The sequence below is a fragment of the Manis pentadactyla genome, chromosome 2 (assembly GCF_030020395.1).
Source record: "Manis pentadactyla isolate mManPen7 chromosome 2, mManPen7.hap1, whole genome shotgun sequence".
Lineage (NCBI taxonomy): Eukaryota > Metazoa > Chordata > Mammalia > Pholidota > Manidae > Manis > Manis pentadactyla.
Window position 1 is genome coordinate 161,867,355 of NC_080020.1, and position 24,194 is coordinate 161,891,548.

A 24,194-nucleotide genomic window follows, 5' to 3' on the forward strand; every position below is an offset into this window, starting at 1 on the left:
AAGCTTGAGATCAACAATATATCAAAAGAAATATCATGACCAAATAATGTTTATCCTGATAATGTAAAGTTGTTTTATCATTTGAAAATTAATAAATGTAATCACCCAATTAACAAAATAAAAAATATCATCCCAATAGATGTAAATTTTTTTTTACAAAATCCAACATCTATTTCTGATAAAAACTCTTAGAAACCTAGGAATAGAAGAAAACTTCTTCTATCTAATAAAGAAAATCTGTGAAAAACATTACAGTGAGTCTATGAAAACCATCATAGCTAGCAGTATAATTAGTAGTGAGAAACTGAATGTTTTCCCTCTAAGACCTGAAAGGAGACAAGTTGTTCCTACCACTTCTATTCAACATTGTAGTGGAGAGTCTAGTCAGTGCAATAAGGCAAGAAAGGAAATAAAAGGCAGACAAGTTGGAAAGGAAACAGTACAAATACATTTGCAGATGATGAAATCCACAGGAAAGCTGCTAGAACTAAGGGTTTGTGGGATACAAGACCAGTATAAAAAAAATCAGTTGTACTTTTATATACTAACAGCAAACAACTGGAAATTGAAATTTTAAAAATTTCATTTCCATTAGTATCTAAGGTATATGAAATTCTTGGGGGAAAATCTGACAAATTATCTGAAAGACTTGTACAATGAAACCTACAAAACATTGCTGAAAGAAATTAAATTTGATCTAAATAAATGACAAGATATATTGTGTTCATGAGTAGGAAGATTCAACTCTGTTAATTCTCCCCACTTTTATGTATAGATTCAACGTACTCCCAATCAACATCCCACCACATTTTCTTTTAGAAATGGACACACTGACTCTAAAATTCATATGGTGATGCAAAGGGCCTGGAATAGTCTGAAGTTTGAGAAAAAAGATCAAACTTAGAGGACTGGCACTACCTGATTTCAAAGTTTATTATAAAACTACAGTAAACAAAGGAATGTAATACCAACATAAAGATGCGTTAAAAAAATCTATCGGATACAATAGAGAGTTCACAAACAGATCACACATATATATGGTCAACTGATTTTCAAGGTAAGTGCAGATACTCAGTGCAGAAATGATAATTTTTCTACAAAGCAGGCTGGCACAATTGGATATCCATATGAATTTTGATCCTTACTTCACCCCATATTTTAAAAATTTAACTCAAAATGGATCATAGATTGACATATAAAATCTAAAATTAAAACACTTCATATAAAAATCTAAAATAAAAACAGAGAGAAAGGCTTTGTGACCTTGGGTTAGGCAAAGACTTAGATATGACACAAAAAACACAATCCTTAAAATAACAAATTGGCAAACTGGACTTTCTGTTAAGGCATCTGGCCCCAATTCTAATGTGTGTGTTGCAGGGGGTGGTAGGAGAGTGGGGGCTCTCACACATAACACCAAGCAGTTCTCCAACACCAACACGGTTGTCCAAGAACTCAACTCAATTCTGAAACTATCTGCCCGGATACAGCAGCAGATCCCCGAAGTTAAGGATTCCATCCCATAAGACTGCCCTCTACCCCATTCCAGACGCCAGTCACAAGACCCAGGCGGTTCCCTGTGCTTCTGACTGACAGGCTACAGATTGGAGGTTCCCACGACTTCCCACTGTAGGTTTGACTAATGTGCTAGAGTGGTTCACAGAACTCAGGAAAACACTTAAATTTACCTGTTTAATAACGGATACTGTAAAGGATAGAGGTTAACAGCCAGATGAGGAGATACACAGGACAAGGTCCCAAATAAAGGAGCTTCTATCCTCATGGAGCTTGGGGTCTGTCTCAGTGGCATGTGGAAGCATTCTGGTTCCCCAATCAAGGAAGGTCTCTCTCCCGTGGAGAAGCAGGATGCAAAACAGGGAGAGAACAAAACGCTCTTCTCAAGGGTTTTTGTGAGGGCTTCACTACATAGTTATGAAAGAGAAAGTCATTAGCCATTGGCTCATTCAACCTCCAGCCCCTCTGCCCTCTGCCCTTCCAGGGGTTGAGGGCCGGGGGTGAGAGTTCCCACCCTCTAATCACATGTTTAGTCCCCCTAGCAACCAGCCCCTATTCCAGGGTGGTGTCCAAAAGTCTCTCCATTAACATAGCAAGACACCCATTTGAACTTGATGGCTCTGAAGTGTTTACAGGAACTGTGGTTGATGACCAAATATATCTAAGAAATATGTATTCGGTCTGAGTGATGAAACATGTATTTTTTGTAACTCATTATATCTTATATCTCAGACTTCATCAAAATTAGAAACACTTTTTGGCAGACACTGTTAAGAAAATAAAGAGACAAGTCAGACTGGGACAAGAATCTTTGCAAAACATATATCTGATAAAGGATTTGTATCCAGAATATATAAAGAGCTTTCAAAACTCGATAATAATAAAATAAACCACCCAGTTTTTTAAATAGGCAAAAGATTGGAAGAGAGACTTCACCAGAGAAGATATACACATAGTGTATTAATTTCCTATTGCTGTTGTAACAAATTATCACAAACCCAGTGGCCTAAAACAATATAAATTTATTATCTTGCAATTGTGAAGGTCAGAAATCTGAAATGGGCCTCAGTGAGTTAAAAATCAAGGTAAGAGTAGTGGTGTTTCTTTCAGGTGCCTCTAGAGAATAATCCATTTTCTTGTCTTTTCCAGATTCTAGAGGCTTCTCACATTCCTTGGTTCATGGGCCCCTAATATCTTCAAAGCCAGACATGGCTGATTGAGTCTTTCTCACATTGCACCTCTCTGACACTACCTCTTCTGCCTCCCTCTTTCACTTATGAGGTCATTGCACCCAACCAGATAGTCCAAGATATTTCTCCCCATAAAATCAACTCATTAGTAGCCTTAATACTCCCTTGCCAAGTAACATTACACGTAAACAGTTTCTGGGGTTAAGACAAGGATGTTTTCAAGGCAGGGTACATTATTCTGCCTGCCATTAATGGCAAATAAGCACCTAAAAAGTTGTTCAGCACCACTAGGCATTAGCAAACTATAAACGAAAGCCACAATGAGATACCACTGCATGCCAATAACAGACTATCATAAGAATAGCTAAAATAAAAACTTATCGACCATTCCAAGAATTAATGATAGTGGAGCAGAACTAGAACTCTACACACCACTGACGGCAGTGCAGCATGGCACCACCACTGTATTCATCAGGGTTCTTCCTAGAAACAGAGCCAATAGCAATGTGGATGGATAGATGATAGAAGGATAGTTACAGAGACAGATAGATAAATTATTTTAAGGAATTGGCTCATGCACTTCTTAGGCTGCCAAGTCCAAAATCTGCAGAGCAGACTGGCAGGCTGGAGACCTAGCAAAGAGCTGATGTTGCAGCTCTAAGTCCAAAGACAGTCAGGAGGCAGATGTCATTCTTTCTTCGGGGGCCAAAGTCTTTTTTCTTTTAATGATGACACTTCTCTATAGATTGATGTAGATACAGACATAGATTTAGAAAGTACTTGATTTATCAGAAATGCACAGAGCTTCAAGTAAGAGAAAATGCAACACCACCTGAGTAAGTTTGGAGTTTTATTAGCAAGGAAGATGTTGGGAAACAACCAGAAGCGTCTGCTGCATCCACCAGCAAGCGTAGGGAAATATCCCTGATAGGAGTCAGGAGTCTAGGGTTCGAACACCAGCTCCAGTACAAGAGCAGTGGGACTTTGGGCCAAGCCCTTAACGTCTTTGGCCTCTTATCATCATTTATAAAATAATTCTGGACCATTGGCTCTCCACAGCATATTTAGCTCCACATCTTACGTTTGAAGTAAGGCTTCAGGAAGGCTGAGTTGAGTTGCTCACTCCCCAGTCTCCCTGTTCCTCAACTTTAACTTCTGCACAGTAACCCAGGGAGTGAGGAGGTGCCTCTGAGCCCTGGAATCCTCAGCCTTTGTCCCGCAGACAGATTTCCACATGACTGAGCTCCATGAATCCTTCCTGCAGGACCAAGGGACAGCCAGCATTTGCTCCTGGGAGGATAGAAGCTCTGCAAATTCCTCAAGAACAGTAGTGGCAACTTGTTAATATTTTGGATGAGCAAAGTCCTGGCAGGAGGTAAATGTTTAATAAATATTTGTTGGATTAGTGAATAAATAAATTGCTTCTTTATTTTACAAATGAGAAAACTGTGATCATTACACCCCCGGGGTTGTGTAGCCAGGAATCCATATCTGACTACAAATCCCCCATTCTTTTCAGTTAATGGCAATGCCAGTTTCTCCTGCCCATTGAAGAGATTGGAAGTAGAAGTGGGAGTAAGAAGCAGGTACCCTCCCTGAGAGTTCCTGAGGATGACTGGCAGCAATGAGCTGGAAACCTGGCAGTTTGAGTCTGTGAATGGTTCGAGGTCCAATGTGAGGCAGTCTTATTTTGTTCCCTGGAGTGCCAGCACAGTCTCCTGAAGTCAGGGCGCAGTGACCTCTGATGGAGATTTGAATGGAGAGGATGGTAGCCAACCTGCAGGGCAAGTGGGGGCTTCCCAAAAGGGGATGGAGATGGTGGAAAAGAGCACCTGGCCTGATCCCAGGAGGCTTCCAGCAAGCTTTCAACCTCATCAGCTAAGCCTTGTCCATGAGCGTCGTGGTACAGAAATGCACTGATCATTTCCTTGGTTTTTTTTTTCTTTTCTTCTATAATGGATTCAGGCTTCTTTCTTTGATTATGTGACGCCCATCACTTGGTCCTGCTATGCACTCCTGAGGATGAGAGGAAGGATGGCTTATGCTAGCACAGAACAGGTGTGCCACTTGTGTGTGGAGGCAGAAGGCAAGATAGAAAACCACTTGCCGCCTTAGAGGTCTGGTGCTGGGGAGTGGGCAGGGGCCTGGCACTCAGTGCAGCCCTGAGAACACCAGCCCAGTGTGCTGCAGTGGCTGAGAAGCAAGAGTGACTGGGGAGCCCAGAGCTCCCACCCGCGCTCAGCCTGGGCCTGAGGTGGGCTAACAGGAAAGGCCAGCGCACGCTGCTCCTGCAGCAGGGGAGCTTCGAGACAGTAGAAAACCCTTACTCGTTCACTTGTTCATTCAGTAAGTACAATGTGCCAGGCACTGATTTTTCTGGTCTAGTAGTCAAACTTGAGGTGATGAACTAAAAAAGGAAATCTCCAAATTCAGAGTATATACACTGAAAATGTGAAGGGAGGCATCTCTGCCACAGAAGAGACAGTTCTAGGATTGCCTTCAGAATGCCTGCTTCTCTGCTCTTCCCCAGCTATGTGGCCTCAGACAAGATGCTTTTCCTCCGACTTTTCTCTCTGGTGAGATGGGAGTTGTACTATGCATCACAGCAGCCAACAGGTGGTGGGGAGTGAGTACATCTTGGAAAGCTGGACTGTGCAGGACAAGGCTTGGCATTTCACTCGAGCATTGGGAATTTACAGTCTCTTTGAATCAGTGTCCCCAAACACAGTGAAAAATTTCAATCAAACCTAGGGTTAAGAGTTTATCTACTTGGATGAGGAATCCAGTAAGTGGCTTGAGACATCTAACTGGTCCCATTCCCATTTACATCTTTGTAAATAAAGGTTTGTATCTCATTTATCATGGCTAATCCTGCCCTTTCTCAAAACACCAGAGTTTTCTTGGAAAAATTTGCAACGACCTTGGAAAACAACTCCTATCATAGCTATTTTCAGCAAAAGATGCCAAAGAAGGCTGATTGACTCTGAGGCCCCGAGTTGCAAGGGGATAGTTTAGTCAAATGATATTTAGTTGAAATTAAACCGAATTATCCAAAGCTTGGATCAAAGGATAAATTAGGGCCAGAGCTGGACATGTGATTAAAAATGTACCCCCATATACTCCATAAGCAGATGGGTGATCACTCCTACCCTCAGTGGGCAATGTGCATTTCACGAGCTCTGCCTACATTAGAATCCTGTTGCTTGCCCAGACAGTTTTCCAAGGGCAGTGGGCGTTAGAGTTTCTGTGAAATTCCTCTAACGTATGGCTTAAACAGACTTCAGACCCTTTCTCACAGCTCTCTAAGTTCATCTTCATTCTGTGCAAGGCATTTGTTCACCTGTGCAATCAAAGATCTGCAGAAAGGCAAATGCTAGAAGAGTTGTCACTTGTAGGCACAACTTGTGGCATTGGTTTATTCTTATCTATTCTCCCTGCCATTCAACAGGCATGTCCTGAGTGTCTTCAGTCTCAACAACTTTGCCATGCTCTACAGCTCACATAAAAACATAGTCCCGGCCCTCAAGAAGGTTATAAGTACTAAACAAAAGAAAATAGAATTGTCCTTAAATGTCCTTAAAAAAAGCCTGAATGTCTGATTTTATCATTGTATCCCTGAGTTAATATAATTATTATTTCCTAAAAGTTGAAATTCTTCCAATCATAGGTCAGTAGAATGAAACTAAGCAGTAGAAATTTTGCATTAATGTTTTGTGAGATCTTTGGTTCTTCATCCAATTTCCTCCATATTTAGAAATTTGATAATTCAACTGGAGTTTGAAGCACAAGGAGAGAGATAATAATCCAGGCACCCCCAAGATTTTCCCTTGAGTCTCAGACCCAGTGGAGCTTGGGCATCTCCATGCCTATTGATAGTGCTATAGAACAGCTCAGGACTATGGGAACTTACTCTTTTGGAGACCTTGGCAGCCTCAGCAACTCTACAGAGCATTTAGTGAGGTACCACTTACTGTGAGGCAGTACCAAATGTTTGGAGAGTTTGCACATTTGTGGGAAACATCCTAATGAAGGATTTACCACTATTCCTCCTAAGTAAAGTCTTTCCTAGGTCCAGTATTAACAAAAGGAGAAGAACAGAATGATTTTGACATTAATGGATCCATCTGCCCTGCTTTCCATTCATGCTTCCTGTGAATTTGGGGAGTGTAGGTAGATTCCTGCATTGATGTCACTGGAGAGATGGGTCCAGGCTCTGGAACTCGACTCCATGGGTTTGAACCCCAGCTCCTTCCTCGGTTTCTCAACTGGAAGAGCCAGAGTTCCTCTACGTCTCTGTGCCTCAAGGTGCTCATCTCTAAAATGGGTTTGAATGTGTTGTGCAAATGGAATAATTCATATAAATGTGCTAGTGATAGTGAGCTAAATGCTCACTGAATGTAAGTATTCGCTGTGTATAACTGTAATAGCCAAGGACATGCTGGTAGAATGTGGTGGTTCTGAGCAAAGCAATGGTGAGTCCCAGTGGGACAGCTGACTGTGTCTAGATGGGAAGCCCCTAGGCACCAGCTGTGCATATTTCCACGGATGGGAGCCAGGTCCTATCCTTCTCTAGCAGAGAGAGAGATTGGGCTTAGTCTTGTCTCACATGGCCATGACTGTCTCATCATAAAAAATGTCATCATACAAGAAATACATTGTGAAAAATGTCAAATAAAAACAAATAAAACACACCTTTCCACTGGTTCTCCCCTTCCCGCTGCTCTCTTCAGAGTAAAGCACTGTGAGCTGTCTGGGATGTGTCCTCTAGAATTTCTCGACACTCATGGGTGTGTGTGTGTATGTAATCATGGTTATTGGGTTTTTAAAAATCAGATGAAATCATTTTGTATTTTTTCTGTAACTACTTTTTATTCCCTTAACAGTGTATCTTTGGAAATATTTCTTAGTACAGACAGAAGTCATTCTTCTTAATGGCTATATGGTAATTTAAGTCACAGATGGACCATAATCTATGTAGTCAATCCTCAATGGTGGATATTTTGCTCCTCCCCCTACTCCTTTGTGGGGGACTTATATTAAGCAACACTATAAAGACAGTATCAGTGACAGCTATTCCTTCATGAACCCAAGTAAGCTCAAACTTCTGAGTTAAGAATATTCCAGGTCACAGACCTTAAAACAAGAAGACGCCACATTTTAAAATTTCATAATTATTTACTGAGCCCATACTACATGTATGAAACCAGGGAGTCCCATTAGGTGAGGAAAGCCAGGCCCAAGGCAGCCTGAATGGATTCTGCTGAACGACTTCAGCCAACTTTGACTGCTTCTATTGGGCAGTTGACATAAACACTGGTTTTTGCCCTCAGGAATTAGGGACACCACAGACAGGCGACAGTGTACAGACTACCTGTTGGGCAGTTCAGAGGGATGGGGAGGAGAGGACGAGGACTGGCATGCAAGTACACATACAGCCGTTGTTACATAGTTGCGCCCATGCTTTGTTCATCAGACATTTATCAGTCTTGTCTGTGTGAGGCACCGTGCAAGTCCAGTGGTGAAGACGGGGATGACTGCTTGTAGCCCACCACCAGGCACCTTACCATCCAGAGGGAGAGGAAGACGCGAGGCCAGGTGAGGCTGTGAGATAGAATGGTTCAGGGAGAGGCACAGAGACTACATCAGGAGAGTTCAGAGAAGAGGAAATACTTCCAGCTAGGAGAAGGAGGAAAGGAAGGGGTGAGGAGGACCCTCTCTCCCTCCATCTCCCACCCGCATGGATGGTATTAACATGCCCGTGGTCACAAACACCAAGGCTCCCAGGGGTGTCATCAACCTCTCCCATTCCCTCCTGCCCACCTACAGTGGATCCCCAAACACTCTCAGTTACAATTACAGAATAGCTTTCCAACCCCGCCTTCTCCCAGGGCAGGTCCTCAACTCCTACCAGAGTGTTTGCAAGAGTTTCCTAATCCATTTCTCCCCCTTCAGCTCCTTCCCCATCCAGCCCATCATTCCTGCCACTCCCAGATCACAAATCTCCCCAAATCACAAATCTGATCATACCTCTCCTCTGCTTGAGAACTTGTGTTGACTTTCTATCACCTAGCATAGCAATATCCAAAATTCTATCACTAGGATATCAGGTTCTTTATTTTTGTTATATCTTTATATGTCCTGGTGCCTGGCAGCTTTCTTCCTGTGTCCCTCAGGCTCTCACCACTTCACCACTCTGCTCTGTGTTTTGGGGGCTTGGAGTCTACAAACTACATTTTCCGAACTCCTTTGCCAGCTGCCTTTCTGTTGGGACAAGGCTTATGCCAGTCACCCAACCACTAGGAAATTGGGAGTCAGAAGAGACAACCTTCCTTCTGCATCAGGAATGCAGTGGGTCTAGATTCCAGAAGTCTGGCTGAAGGTGACACCTTTTCAGTAGTTCAACCCTAGTCAAGGTGGCACCACTTTACTGGACCCAGAACTGAAGAGACCAGCAACTTCCAATACTATAGCAGCAAGTATAGACCTCTGGGTTCCAGCCCAGGGGCATTAGCAGCTTCGAATCCCCTTCTTCATTTTGCTTTTCCAGCTCTTCCATCACCTTGGTAACCAATCCCCTGTATTCAATTCCCTCATTTGAAATGCCTAGGGTAATGTCTGTTTTCTGTACTGGACTCTTGTGCTATTAGTTATGTACTATTTTTCTCTAAGTTTCTCCTTAAAACAACAACTTGACCTTATCCTAAGCAGTAATATCCCTGAGATCATATGTTGGTATACATTTTTCTAATACATATTAGACTAAATGCATAGCTATTAATATTAACAGTATTCATTCATGCACCACCTAAGATTATCTGCTGTGCTGATATATACCCCATTCTGGTAATATACAGACTGTAGTCTGGGGAATACAATTCAGCCTCCCCTTCACCAACTGGTTGTGACTTTCCTCTCCAGATCCTATTTCTGGTTCCCCTACTCCATTCTCTTCTCTGTCTTTCCTCCCTGAATCATATATATTTCTTCAGCAACAGAAAATTTTTTCATGCCTTTGCATGCTTTGTTCTCTATTCATGGAAGTGACTTGACTCCTTCAAGCAGGCAGACCTTCTCTGACTAGAAAATACCTCCTTACTCTTAATTCCATCATACCCTACATTTTGAAGTTTTATTCAAGCTTCATTCTATTCAAAAGGCAGAATTAACTCCCTTCATGCTACTTATTAGACAGTGAGCTTCTTTGTAAATTCGAAATGTAACCCCCACATGAATCTCACATAGTAGGTCAGGGAATGGATAAATCTTCTGATACCTGTGACTTTGATGGGCTCTGAGGCTGGGGAAAGGCAGCCATGGAGACTTTATGGAACAGAATGATGTGCAGGATCACAGAGGATCACAAGTGTATGCTTACAGAGCAAGCCAAATGGGACATTCCAGTAAATCCAACACAGGAAGAACTTCAGATCCTAGTTTTAAAAATATTGAAATTCAGTAAAATAAACTTTGCACTGCACCTCTACTGAACACGAGGGCCCAGCAGCCACCTCAGGGTCTTTCGTTGCTTCAAGATCTCCCTTCATGCATTTGGACTGTCAGGTTACTTGGTCTAGAATAATAGCACATTTCTGAACCAACAGTAGTCCAACCATGAATGGCTCAAGAGGTCAATAGCACCTGGACTATTGTCCTACCAACATGTTCTAGACACGTGCTCCATGGAAGGTTCAATGCTAAGGTTGGGTTTAGAAGAATTTTCAGGAGAGTAACTAAGATATACCTTAAAAGATTATAATACAGAAACAATAAAAGTCAAAAACACAAGCTTTGAAGTTCAATAGACTGGGTTCATGCTCTTATTTGGCAACTTCTTCTTTGGATAACCAGGAGCAGTTATTGAATTCTTCTTACCTTTGTCTTTTTACCTGAAAAATGGGACCAATAATGCTTACTTTATAGTATTGCTTGAAGAATTCAATGGGATAGTCCACAGAAAGCAAAACTAGTATTCAATTACAGAAGCTGCTGTTTTATCATTATTAATATAATAAAAGTAATGGAATAGAATGGAAATTGCTTTGGGGGATGCAGGTCTAGGGGAGCAGAGAAGGCAGAGATGTCAGCAGGGTTATATGGAGGAAACTGGAACTGAGCCTTGAGCGATGTCAGGGGAGAAGCCCTTGGCTCTGAAGGGCCGATGACTCGTGGCTCTAGAGCAGAGAGAATGCGGGGCTGCAGAGTGACCATGACAAGGTGGCTCGGGACTGCTTGGGAGAGATTTCTCTTTGAAGTGTCAAGCTGACTTTGAAGTCAACCGGACTAGCTTTAAACCCTCAGAGGGCAAGGGACACAAGGACACAGGGACATAGGACAAGCAAACACTGTTAACTTTTACAGCCAAAATAGGGGCCTTATAAACCAGCCTCACAGATAAGTTTGAGTCCTTTCTTGATAACATCAGCTCTCAAATTATCTCCATTGCCTGCCACGTAATCGATAGGAGTTTCTGCTCTACTGTGCCACAGTAAAGAAGTCACTGGGGGAAATCCTAGAAAGATCTCTCTTTATAGAACAAGGATATTCCCAAAAGTCAAGGTGCAAAGGAAAATATTGTTGCACATTCTTTTCAGTGTAGTCTGTGCAGTGTGATTCAGTTTACAGTGCAAACCACCAACCACAATTTTTCTTTGCCATATTTGTGCTTTGTCCCCCCAGTGGGTCTTCCAAGAAGGCAGACCTCTAAAAATGCCAAGGATTTGGGGTGGTTTTAAGGCTGATCCCATGCCAAGTACTGGGCAGTTGTTTACAGGGGCATCTTCAAGTAGATGACAATGAGTAAAGAGACAGAAGAGATATATGAAAAACAAGGCTTAAATGTCTTAAAAATTTTTTTTGGTTCAAAGATGTACATCCTGAAATCTGACCAAAAGGATTTAAAATAGTATGTAATGAAAACACAAGACTTCTGGGACCCATGAGTTGGTTAACCGAGCTACTGCAAACTTTTGCCTTGGCACGGCTTCAATGTGCAATTTGAACCATGACAGACTTTTCAGATATAGGTGAGGCCACAAGAAAGAAAGAAAGAAAAATCCCCAGGCGTCAGGAGCACAGAGGGAACTGGAAGTCAGAGCAGTGAGCAAGGATAGGAGGCTTGGCACCTGGCAGGGTTGCGAGACCTAGAAATAGGCTGGGATGGCAGGTGCACAGGCTGTCACATCCCCAGGAGCAGGAGGTGAGGCCACAGGCCAGCAAAAGATGCAGAGTAGGAACTGAGATTCCTGGCAGGACAACCACCATAGCAAGCTGGGAACTGGAGATGCCACCCACAGGCCCAAGGAGGTGGGAAGAAGCTTGTCCCCAAGCCAGGAGATAAGAAATTTTGGTCCTGGACTCCCTGACACCTCTGGGCTACCTGGAAAAACAAATGCGTTGTGTACTGATCCCCTCTGGTAAGAGCTTCACATTCCTGAAGGCTTGACAGTGTACACGCGGCCTTTCCAAGGCAGAGACTGTCCCAGCCGCAGAACAGGTAAGGAAGTGGAGGCTCAGGAAGGCTGAGCGATGTGTCCAGCATCACACAACAGGTCTAGAGAAGAGCCGGGCTCAGACCCAAGGCCTTCCCTTCTGCAGCCCTGCCTCTAGTGGAAGTTTGGGCTGCTCAGGGCACCTCTTGAAGCCCCCAGGAAATGGGCAAGCTGACACTGCAGACACCCTGGGGTCGGATATGAATGCAGAGCTGCCTGGCCTAAAGGATTGCCAGTCATAGCCTGGCCACCAACAAGCCCATCACCTCCCCACCCACCCCTCCATGCTGCTCATTTGAGTAGGGAATGGGAGGAAAGGAGACATCTAGGTTGTACTGGAGAGGGGTCGGCAAAAATCAGATGCTATTCCCATGGAGTAAGAGTCCTTTTTTTTTCTTGAAAGCCACTTGAACTTTGTCATTGCAATTAAGCTTATCTCCTCTTATGTTTGCTTGGCTTGTGGGCGGGAGATGTCATTACCCTCTCCTAATTTTATGGAAAACTACTTACAAGTGTCAAATTTTGAATTGGCCACTAACCTTCTTGGCCTCAAGACTTATACACACAGAGAAATCTGGCCAAAAGGAGGCCATTGGGGGGTTGCCTGAGAACTGTCCTGTCTAGGCTCTGTGGGGGAGAGGGGATCCTTGCTTTGCATCTGCAGCTTGGCTTCCCCGACCCTCTGTCTGTTGGGCTGTCCACTCGCTGCGGGAGCTGTCAGGTCCTCACCGGCTGTGCCAGCCCCTTGACTAGCCCTGAGTGAGTCATGTCAGGCGCCACCCAGATGGGGTAGGCAGGAAGTACAGGGCCAGACAGAAGTGTCTGCGGGGAGTTGGCCCACAGGCCCTCCTCGGCTTCAGCAGCCGATCCAGAGTTCAGGCCTCTGGGATGGGTGCTGACTTGTCTGAAGGGAAAGTTCCATGACCCTTTTTCTTATTTTCCACCCTACCGCCCAGAGAGCAGCTCTGTGGGGCATGTCATTTAAATCTGTGGTCAAGGGGAGAGGGTCTGGAGGTAGAATTGACATGCCCGGTATCCCTTTATCTCAGGAAGGATGTCAGGCAGGCAGTGGCTGTGTGACAGAGCATGGGGAGTCCAGGGCACTGCCAGAAGGTCCTCCCAAGCAGAGCACTTGATGGCTGAGGGGGAGGAGGGGTTAAATTACTGCCATTTCCTTAGAGATTATTTCATTATGCCAAGCTCCTATACTCCCCCACTAAAGCAAGTTTTTTCAGATTTTCTCCCTTACAAGTGTTTGAAGAGTTCTTTAGGTAGGCGGTGGGTAAGTAAGGTAGGGTGGGTGGGGTCTCAGATATGACTTGAGTTTAGCCCGGACCTCACACAGACACATGCCAGATGTTAGCCTGTGGGTATCAGCCTATGTAACCCAGATGCCATCTGGGATTTGCATAAAATTAGCTTACATTCCTCCAAAGCCCTCACTAAAATTTCTGGACTTTACAGTGGTTCAAAAGCGATACACATTCAGTAGAAACTGTACTTCAAATTCTGAATATGGATCTTTTCCCGGGCTAGCAATAGCCATCCGATCTCTCATGATGCTGGGCAGTAGCAGTGAGCCACATCTCCCAGTCAGCCACGCCATCACGAGTGTGACAGCCCACACACTCACAACCATCTGTACCCATACACCCTTTCTGCTCCCACACAGCTATTCTGCTTTTCCCTTTCAGTACAGTATTCAATAAATTACATGAGATAGTCCATGCTTTATTACCAAATAGGCTTTGTGTTAAATGAGTTTGCCCAACAGCAGGCTAATGTAAATATTCTGAACACGTTTAGGGTAGGCTGGGCTAAGCAGGGGTGGGCAGTAGGTTACGTGTATTAAATGCATTTCGATTTCCCATAGTTTCAACTCCTTATGGGTTGATGAGGACATAGCAGGTCCTAGGTTGAGGAAAGTCAGTGCCGTTTCAGGCACGCTGTCTCAGCTCCATCACACCAATCCAGGAAAGAAACTCAGCTCTTCATCATTTCTACTTGTACACATATTGGTCCATGGATTATATTTTACTGAAGCACTTGAGGTAGTTGGCTGGGGGGATTTAAAGAAAGATGGGTGGGGATTCACTTGATAGCAAATGAGCAGCTTCAACTTCAGCACCAGCCCTCCTGGAAGCCAGTCCTGCTTCACTGCTGCTGGGAGTGCCTTAGTGACCACCCCCTGCACACCGCATTGTCCTCTCCTTTCTGCCTGCTGTGCTGCTCTCTTTCTTCTCCCCTGACACCCAGGAGGGAGGAAGAAGACACAGCAGACCCTCCTGCCTCCTGCACAGCACAGCAGCCTTCGTGCCCCAGCCCTCGCTGAACTCAGATCTAGGGTCTTATGCACCCTTTCTCCCAAGCCGCGTATCCAGCCATTTACACACACACACGGAGTTTCCTCCCAAGAGGAATTCTAGTGCCAGTTCTTAAGATAATCAATTTTTCATTTCCTTATATGTAGAAAAGTTAAAAGTCATTGTCCCTCCTGGAGAAGATTAGGGTTTAATACGGGCACTCAATACAAGACATGTTGAAAGGTACATAATCAAACTTCAGAGCACGACCAGAGGAGACCAGGGATGTGCCTGTCATCCTGTGAGCCACCATTCTCACTCCCGTCCTGGTGTCAGGACATTTGTGGTGACTAACAGCTGTGAGCGCTCAGCATACACACCTGCTCAGTGCCCTCTGGGAACAGTCCCGCCCTGCGGCCTGGAAAGCATTCTGTGTCGCGGGCACCACAGAGGAGAGCTGAGCAGAGGGGCCAGAGCAGAGCACCCTCTGCACTTGTGGGGAAGGCTTGCTGGTGCCAGAACCCATGTGGTGGCTCCCTTACTAGTGCCTCTGCCCACACTGCTCAGCGGGGGTGATGCCTGTCCGGCAGGGCATATGCTGCTGCCACCTGTCAGGGATGCCAGAGAAGGGCTCTGGCACTGAGCACATGGGTGGATGAGGGGACTTCTAAGATATTTTGCTGGATCAATGGACCCAAATTCTGGAACTTTTGGAGCTTGTGTGTTAGGGGCTGGAATTAAGAGAGCATACCTCTACGGCGGGCTGACACGCCCGTGTTAGTGCTGTGCTCCACATGCTGGCCGCCCTGCAGACCCATGTTCCCTGGCATGGATTCTCCTATGCTCACATGTTCCCTGCCTTGTGTACCACCAGACTCTGAGAGCAGCCAGAATTCCAGAGAAGACACCCCAGCAGCCCACTGAATTGTGGGGTGCAGTGCAAGGGGACTGCCGGTTTGGCAGATGAGGGAGTGAGCACATAGTACTCTTGGTAATTGTGCTGCACATAGCAATAGACAGGCCCCCCAGCAGGGGAGAGCTTTCGAGGAAATAGATAGCTCAGTCTGGAACCGTCCACCATTATTCAGGGACAGGCTGGAATGGCCGAGCAGGGCTGCAGAGGAAGGAGAAAGAATGGGGAGGGATGGGAAATGAATGGCTGGCTCTTGGGTCTGGGGTCACATGTTGCCAGCCCTGGTCACATTCTTTCATGCTAGACTTTCAGCCAAGCCACAGCCTGTTAGTTGCACATACATGCACACACACACACACACACACACACACACACACACACACACACACACAATCTCCTTGCTGTCCAGCCCCAGTGATCCAGTGTCTTGAGGGGCCATGCCAACCTGACCACTCCATGTTTCTTATTCTCCTTTAACAAGAAAACCCATGGCCTCATCCTCATTATTTTTGGACAGCATTTATTTGCTGATGCATCATTCATTGGATACCTACTGTGCCAGGTATTGGGAATACCAAGGAAGAAGTACAATGAAAAAGAATACAAAGAGAAATAATTCTAGGAATTAGAATATAGGTATTTGCAAAGTGCTCTACGAGCCCAGAGGTGAACCGCTGGAGAGGTGAGGGCAGAGGGAGCAGCAAGAAAGCAGTCAGAGGCATGGGTTCCCAACATGCTCGGTTGGCCCCACAGGTACTAACTTCTCTTCCTTCCCCCGCATATCTCTATCTAATAAAATGCGCCACAGTGCACACACCTGGTTTGCATGGTTCACATCTACCCTTTAGCATGTTTTAACTCTTCAAAAGGAAACTGGTCAGGAACCATAGAGGAGTCTATATCAACAAGGAGGTATTCCCAGAATACAAAAGAGCTCTCAGGGTTGATGATGGCTTTGTAAAATTAAGTTTGTGTAATGAAAAAGATGGGGAGAGATCATAAGCTTATGTAAATAAGGTAAGATTTTGAGTTGAAAGAGATGCTTAGATGCCAAGATCTAGGCACACTGTATATGTGCACACATATGTATATACATACATGTGCATAGATGCACACATATACATATGCATACACATCTATACACACACATGTCATGGGAGAGTAGCTCCTTAAAGGCTGCAGGGCCACAGGGCTTTGCACTTGATTGACACCCATGGATGTTTGCTGAATTAGAGCAAACCTCTGCTGTGCCCATCCTGTTTTTTTATCGTTGACCATTGCTCTCAGGAGTTAATGTTTGAACCTGGCCATAAAGAAGTTAGTGATGCTGACCTATGGCCAACATTCAGAGGGGAAGGACCCCCCCTATAAATCAGCTCACACTGGACAGCCCCGCCAGTAGAGCTGCAGATCAGCTGTGGAGGAAGCCTTGTTGCCAACATGAACTTCTCTGGCAAGTACCAACTGCAAAGTCAGGAAAACTTCGAGGCCTTCATGAAAGCAGTCGGTGAGTGCCAGTCTGGATGCCAAGGCTGGGGGCTGCAGCAATGAGGGTCTGACCCTGCAGATGGTGGCAGGTGGTGACTAGTTGGGGTCTCAATGTTGGGATAGGAGGAGAGGTTTAGGCTTTGCACAGACCAGGGCCCATGTCATGCATGTAACTTCTGCAGTCCTGTGCAGCTTGTGCTGTTACTCAATGGACAAGTTACTCCATAGGCAAGTGCAAAGAGCACTGAACTCGGGTGTGATCAGGACTGAAACCACCTCTGCTGGTACCTCATTGGGTGACCCTATCATTCATTCATTCATTCTTATTAAGTCTTCTAACAAATATTGATTCAAGGCCAAATATCTACTGAGCACTGTGCCCAATAGATACTAGTGAGACAGGTAACAATGAAGCACATTTTGAAGGTCACAGTTTAGAGGGAGCAAAGAAGAAGAAATGAATACAGTAAGTGTCCCCTAACATATGCTGAGTGCTGACTTGGTGCAGGGCATTGTGCTAAGCCCTTGATATGCAATATCCTACCCTAAAACTCTGAGTTTTCTCATTTTACAGTTGAGGCAGTTGAGGCTTAGAAAGGTTAAGTGATCCCAACCAAGGTCATGCAGGTCAGAGTGTTTGCATTGGGATTTGAAGAAGGTGCTGGTTCTCAAAGACCCCACTTTAACTCCCTTTACCCCTCAGAGTCATGAACAGAAGGATGTGGCACTCGTGGGAGGGTATGGAGGGCAGGCTTGGTGGTGGCGAAGGTGACTCTTTGCTGATGGGCAGGTGTCCACTTGGGGACAGGGGCAGGGGGCTGTGCTTTGGGTAGAGGGAGTCCTGTGAGCAAGGGACAGCATGTCAAGGAAGGATGCCAATGGGGAAAGGATGGGGAAGACACAAAGGCAGAGTGGAAGCCGTGTGGGGCCCACCAGGAGCTGGGATCTTCTCCTGCAGCACAAGTCACCCCACCTCTCTGTGTCTTGCATCCCTTTCCCCTGCAGCAGGACCCTCCACCCCCATAGCCAGGTCTAGTGGATTTATGAACCTCAGTTAGTATAACAGTGCAGACATGTCCTGAAATGTTGAAAGCTCTGTCCCAGGGCAAGGACACCTGCTTCCTCTTCCTCAAGAGCCCTCGCTGCCGAGCCTGGGGTGGGGAGAGGTGGGCAGAAGTTCACAGGGCACAGTCCTAGTGTCCATGTTGTCCTGCCGTAATTATTAACAGCATCCCTTTCACTCTCAGCAGTGAGCTGGCTGGGAAGGTAAAGTGGATGGCCACCCTGGGTATGGAGAAGGAAATGCCTACGAGCTAAGAGCGAAGTGTCTGGGTGCTAAAAGAGCAGAAAGGAAGGAGAGGGAGCAAGAACCTGGGTGCTCACTAGAGGACAGGTTCTTCGGGCCAAAGGAGTGTCTTTTTTATAAACCAACTGGCAAGAGAGCTGGCTGGTCAGGTCAGGCCAAGTCAGGCCATCGACCTTGCCTTTCAGAGGTCGAAGCCCATGCTGCTCACAGGTGTCCAGTACACACCTGTGGTCTCCAGGGAGATGGCATGTCCTTCTCCCCATCCAGGCCACAGAGCTTTTCTTGCGACCCCCACCTCTGGCCCTCCCTGACCTCAGATGGTTTCCAACAGGGTTGCCTGACGACCTCATCCAGAAGGGGAAGGACATCAAGGGGGTGTCGGAAATCGTGCAAAATGGGAAGCACTTCAAGTTCACCATTACTGCAGGGTCCAAAGTGATCCAAAATGAATTCACCTTGGGAGAGGAGTGTGAGCTGGAGAGCATGACAGGGGAGAAGGTCAAGGTAGGAGTGCCGCCTCGAGTCCCGGGGACCTGGCCCCGGGACTCCTCCCTCAAGGCTCCTCCCTTACAGTTCCCACCGTGGACACGCTACCCCTGAACCCACTTCTGGAGTCAGAAGCAAAGAGACAAAGATGCTTTTAGGGAAGAAGCTCTCAAGGAAGCTCCTCCCGCTTTCCAGCAACCTCTGGGGCTCTTCTGGCCCAAGAGTTCGAGCTCTCTATGGAGGACATGCAGGACCAGGCACGAGCAGGAGTCTGTCTCAGGTTCTCTCAGGCTCAGCAGTGAGCAAGTGGGAAATCAGTGAAAAACCATTAACAGAGCTCTGAAGTCACCCTTGAGCCCAAAGCAAACCAGCCTTGCTGAGCCTGGAGCTGGTGGTCCTGGGGAGAGACTTCCTAGAGGAATACCAAGGCCCCAGGCAGGCCCTCAGCCCAAGCCTTCAGAGGGACCACTGAGCCCCTGGCCTCAGCTACCTCATCTGTGAAATGGGCTGAAGGCAGCAGGAAGGCAGCATTGCTTCTGCTGGGCTATGGTGAGGGCTGTATGGGTGGTTGGCAGGCGGTGGCAGGAGATCCAAGCAGCAGGGTGCTCCTCACGAGAGACCTCTCCTCCTCCTGCTCAGACGCTGTGCACACCCAGCACAGCCAGTGCCGCAGAGCATCCTCCTTCTCCTCCTCCAGATGACTGTATGCACTAGGCTCAGCCTGTTGGTCTTTTTATGTCTCCTGATGGCTCCTCATTTCTGCTTCTCCAGATGCCACATTACAGGCCAGGAAATGTGTGATAAATTATAGGAGGGAAACTCTCCTGACTTGCCCAGCGTAAGTCACAGGCCTTTCCCAACTGTCCATTTTTGAGGCAAAATTTTGACCTTGGCCAGTGTCTTCTGCTCCCTGCTGGATGCATAAAGCTTGACAAAGAGATCACAATAGGAAAGGCAAACATGCTGGAAGGAGTAATACACACCCCAGTGACATATGTGTTCCCTGACTGGCCAGGATTTTGAATTTTCTTACTGTCTCCCTCCATCAGCTTGGAGAATTGAGATCCTGCTTGATTTTATTTTGGTACTTGTATCTGAGACCATTCAGGTGTCCTCTTCTCATTTGTAGTTCACAGAGCAAAAATCACAAATTTGACAAAAGAAGCCCTACCACCTTCTAGCTCTTCAAGGCACCTCCCTTCTGTTTAGAAGCACAGATCTGGGGGCTGGTGTTATACAAAGACGGGTGGTCTGCTTGTTGGAAGCGCAGATCCACACAGGAGAGCCAACCTCAGCCTCAAGGATCTTGCTCCCTCCCCAGACCCTTCCTCACAGACCATCTCTTTGCCCCCTGCAGGCAGTGGTTCAGTTGGAAGGTGAGAATAAACTGGTGACAAGCTTCAAAGGCATCAAGGCCGTGACCGAACTCAATGGCGACATAATCACCAGTGTAAGTTGGCTCTGAGCTTGTGGCCCCCTGTGCTGAAGGGCAGAGGAGGTAAAGGGTGCGGAGCAGCGCTCCCCGCCACCCTTCCTACCATCTCTGCCACCCTTACTGAGGACGGTTCTGTACCAGGCAGTTCACATATTGTCTCTTATCTTCCCAACAGCCCTGAGCTGTCCAAGTGGGTAAACTGAGGCAAAAAACATCAGGGAATGACAGAACTTGCACTCTCCTGAATGGGGTCTGCCTCACAGGCTGCCATCCACCTGTACACTGCGCAACCCTACGGGAAGCCACTCCCCTTATAGACAGTGTGGATTTGTATACTTCCTACAGCCTTACAGTGAATGGCAACAGAGCGTCTTGTTTTAACAAAACCAGTACAGTATGTTTGGATAGTTTTTCAACAAGTAGAAGTACAGCCTCTTGAGGAAATGGAGCCCTTTTCTGATTCACCAAAGGCCCCTGCGCACTGGTGGTGGCCCGGCCAGGGCTCCCCACCTCTCCGGAGTCCCTTCAGGCCATCCTGGTCAAGGCCAGCCACTCCAACCTCCCCACTTCCTTCTCTCCTCATTGCCACCCCCATCTCCTTGCATGCACCCAGACAGGATGGGGTAAGAGAGGTGCTCAGGAAGAGGGGACACAGGGTCATGCAGAGCCACCAGCATGGCCCACCTTTCTGTCTCTGTTGCAACGTAGCAACAGACTTGCTCCCAGTCATTTATAAGGAGAATCGTATTCATGGCAACCTTTTGGCAGCTTATGAGTCAGGCCCACTCCAGTCGCACACTCATCATTGGTGCTGGCCTTCAGCCAGGTCCCTGCCCCGATGTGGGGGTCAGTAGCGCAGTGTTTCTTCTGCTGTTATGTCTCCAGGATGTCCTTTGGGGAGTAACAGAAGGCAGAACACTGACCAAGGGGTCTGTCACAACCCTGTTTAAGTAGAAAAATCCCTCAACCAGGGCCAAGTGCAGGGCTCAACCTGGAACACGCAGTCCCCACCCTGACCCTGGCCTGCTGGTACCCACAGGGCAGAGGGAGATAAGCCTGTCCTGAACAATTGGACTTAGTCTTGGCCAGCGTCCTTTGATGTGCTTTCTCTCCCCTAATCACCCCATCTCCTGGGAAGGAGGCAGGATGAAGGACTTAATAGACAGGTTGGCCTGTCGGGCTAGTGAGCTGTAGAACTGAGTTCAAACCAAGATCTTTCCATTCCATTCCATTGCTGCTGAAGCTATGGAGCTCCTTTTTAACTGTGATGACAATACCCCACAGCACTGCCACAGTCTGATTCAAGAGAAACAGTGATGGGTATGGGGCCTGGGGGAACATCCTTCAGTAAGTCAAACACTGATGAATCCAACGAATCCAGTGGTTTTATATGCTTCACAGCCCTTTGGGAAGAAAATTTTGCATTACCTACTGTTTTCCAAGCTTGGTGCCTGGATGCCTCCATGTACATGTGTCCTTGGTCCTTAACACATATTTGGTACATAGTAGGCCCTCAGGTAGACTTTAAGAAACTGGTCTGGTTTGGATGGTCTTGCTCCAACAGTGTCGATGTAGAAAGGAATTTGGTAAAAGGTAGGACAACTCTCCACACGAAGAAGTAAAGTGACAAAGACTTGGCATGGGATTTTAGAAGAGATTGCCAAGCCTTCCTCTGGGCTTACAGAAACAGAGGGCTCTTTGGGTTGCTGCATATGTTAACATATTTGGGGCTATTTTGTGGGCTTGATTATCTTTTACAATTTGACCTCAGATGAACATCCTGTGATTTCTTTTCTGACTTTCAGACTATGACATTGGGCGACATTGTCTTCAAGAGACTCAGCAAGAGAATTTAGACAAGTCTGCATTTCCTATCCTTTTACTGTGTAAAATTAATGTAATAAAGTGGACTTTATTTTAAAAAAAATGTCTTTTCTTCTCGATGACTTTTCATTGATGGGGCTTTTGGCATCATTCAGCACCCGGTCATGTATATTTTTGTAAATGATCACCTGCATGTTCCATCCTGCCGGTTCAGGTCTGAAGGGCAGGTCTGAAGGATGAGTCTCACCTTGAACGCAGAGCTCAGGCTGCCTGCTCAAGGGACCCTGCGAGGACCACTAGATGTGCCTGGATGTGTAGGACAGCTCTGGAATGACCCCTCGCAGTCAGCCCCACTGGCAGGGAGGCATGCTGGAGTGAGAGGCCGTGCGGCGGGCTGGCCCTGAAGGTGGCTCTCTGTGGGGACAAAGGGGAGCCATACCCACAAGTGTGGTCACAGCAGCTCAACCCACCAGGTGGAGGTAGATTCTGATTCGCCAAATGAACTATTTGCCCTTCCAGAGGAGGGCTGAGTGAGGAGCTTACCACGAGGTGCCAGAAGGGCAGAGGACACTCTGGTGGAAATTCCCTCCATTCTCTGGGCAGAGGCAGAAGGTGAGAGATTTCTCTGAACGGTACTTTGTACCAGGCTTTGGCAGTGTTATGACTTGGGTTGCCTCCCCACAATTCACACGCTGAAGTCCTAATCCTCAGTACCTCCGATGAAAGTCTTATTTCAAAATACAGTCATTGTAGATGTTAAGTTAAAACGAGGCCACACTCTAGTAGGGTGGGTCCCTAATCTAGTGTGACTATGTCCTTTTAAAAGAAAGAAATTTGTGGACACAAAGACACACACACAGGTAGTATGCCATGTGAACTTTGGAGCTACATGGCCAAAAGCCAGGGACCTACCGGAAGCTGGGGTAGAGGCAGGCAACGGGTCCGTCCCGTCTCCTTCAGACGGAGCATGGCCTTGTCATCACCTTGATCTCAGACTTCTGGCCTCCAGAACCGTGAGATAATACCTTTCTGTTGTTTAAGCCCCACAGTTTGTGGGACACTGTTATGGCAGCCCCAGCAAACGATCACAGGTCTTGTTCCCCGTATCCAGAGAACTGCCAAGCTCGAGCATTTCTACATCATCTTTCTGTGCAGCTTTCAGAACTGTGCCCAGCCCACAGAAAGCTCTCAATGAAGATTCCTTAGTAAATGAATGAACCTGTCACATTTCCCATCTCCTCCCTTCCCACTTCTGGAGTTGAAAACCTGTTACTTGTTACTTGGACTGTTTCACAGCCACTGGGGCATCTCCCTGCTTCCCCAGGAAGAGTATCCACGAACTGCCACTCCACTAAAAGTCATCTTCCTTAAAAATAGCACTGGTCATAACGTTTTCTGGTTCACGGCCTCGCACCTAAGAGTCAAACTCCTTAACCAGCACTGCAGTCTCTATCGTGGGCATCAATAAACTTTTTCTGTTAAAGGTCAGGGAGTAAATATTTTGAGCCCTGTGGGCCACCCAGTCACTGTCACAGCTCCCAGTTCTGCCATTGTAGCACAGAAGCAGCCACAGCAAAACATGATCAAAAAATATTATTCTTCTTTTGATTTTTTTAAATCATTTGAACATGGAAAACCATATAAAAATAGGTGGCATCTGGATCTGGCCCATGGACTGTAGGTGGCTGACATTTGCTCCATCATAGCCTGTCCTGCCTTATCTAGCATCACACCCTTTCCTATAATATACATTCCAATCAAGGTAAACAACCTCTCATTCCTCTCATGACTTAAGTGCCACCTCCTTCAAGAAGCCTTCCTAAATTACACAGATGTAAATACTCTTTCCCTCTCTGGGAAATTTTATTTGCACCCATCTATTGCATGAACTTCTTCCAGCTTTGCACCATAGTTTTCTCCATATTTTTGCCCTCCTTCTCCTCCATGGAACGAGGTCTTGGAAAAAAAGGAGACCTTAATTTGGGGAATTAAAGCAAATTTAAGTAAAGAGCTTCAGAGCTTCAAAAAGAATTCAGGGTTGATAGAAAAAAAAACTAATAGCGTACTACAATATACCATTCACAAAAATTAATTCCAGATGAACTAAAGAGCTAAGTGGGTAAACATGAAGTATTAGAAATAGATATGCTGGTGGATAAGTAACTTGAAGTATAGAAGACATTTTCAGACAAGGTACAAAAACCATGAAGCAAAAGAGCAATTCATTTTACTACCTCAGAAATTTA

General features: G+C 46.1%; 1 protein-coding gene across 1 annotated transcript; it reads left to right on the forward strand.

The window, feature by feature from the left end:
* Positions 1 to 16,774: 16,774 nt before the first annotated feature.
* Positions 16,775 to 22,051, forward strand: FABP1 (fatty acid binding protein 1). Its single transcript, XM_036931115.2, has 4 exons — positions 16,775 to 16,916; positions 18,535 to 18,707; positions 20,047 to 20,139; positions 21,930 to 22,051. The coding sequence occupies exons 1-4, from the start codon at positions 16,850 to 16,852 to the stop codon at positions 21,978 to 21,980; spliced, it is 384 nt and encodes a 127-aa protein (XP_036787010.1). The 5' UTR covers positions 16,775 to 16,849; the 3' UTR covers positions 21,981 to 22,051.
* The last annotated feature ends 2,143 nt before the right edge of the window (positions 22,052 to 24,194 follow it).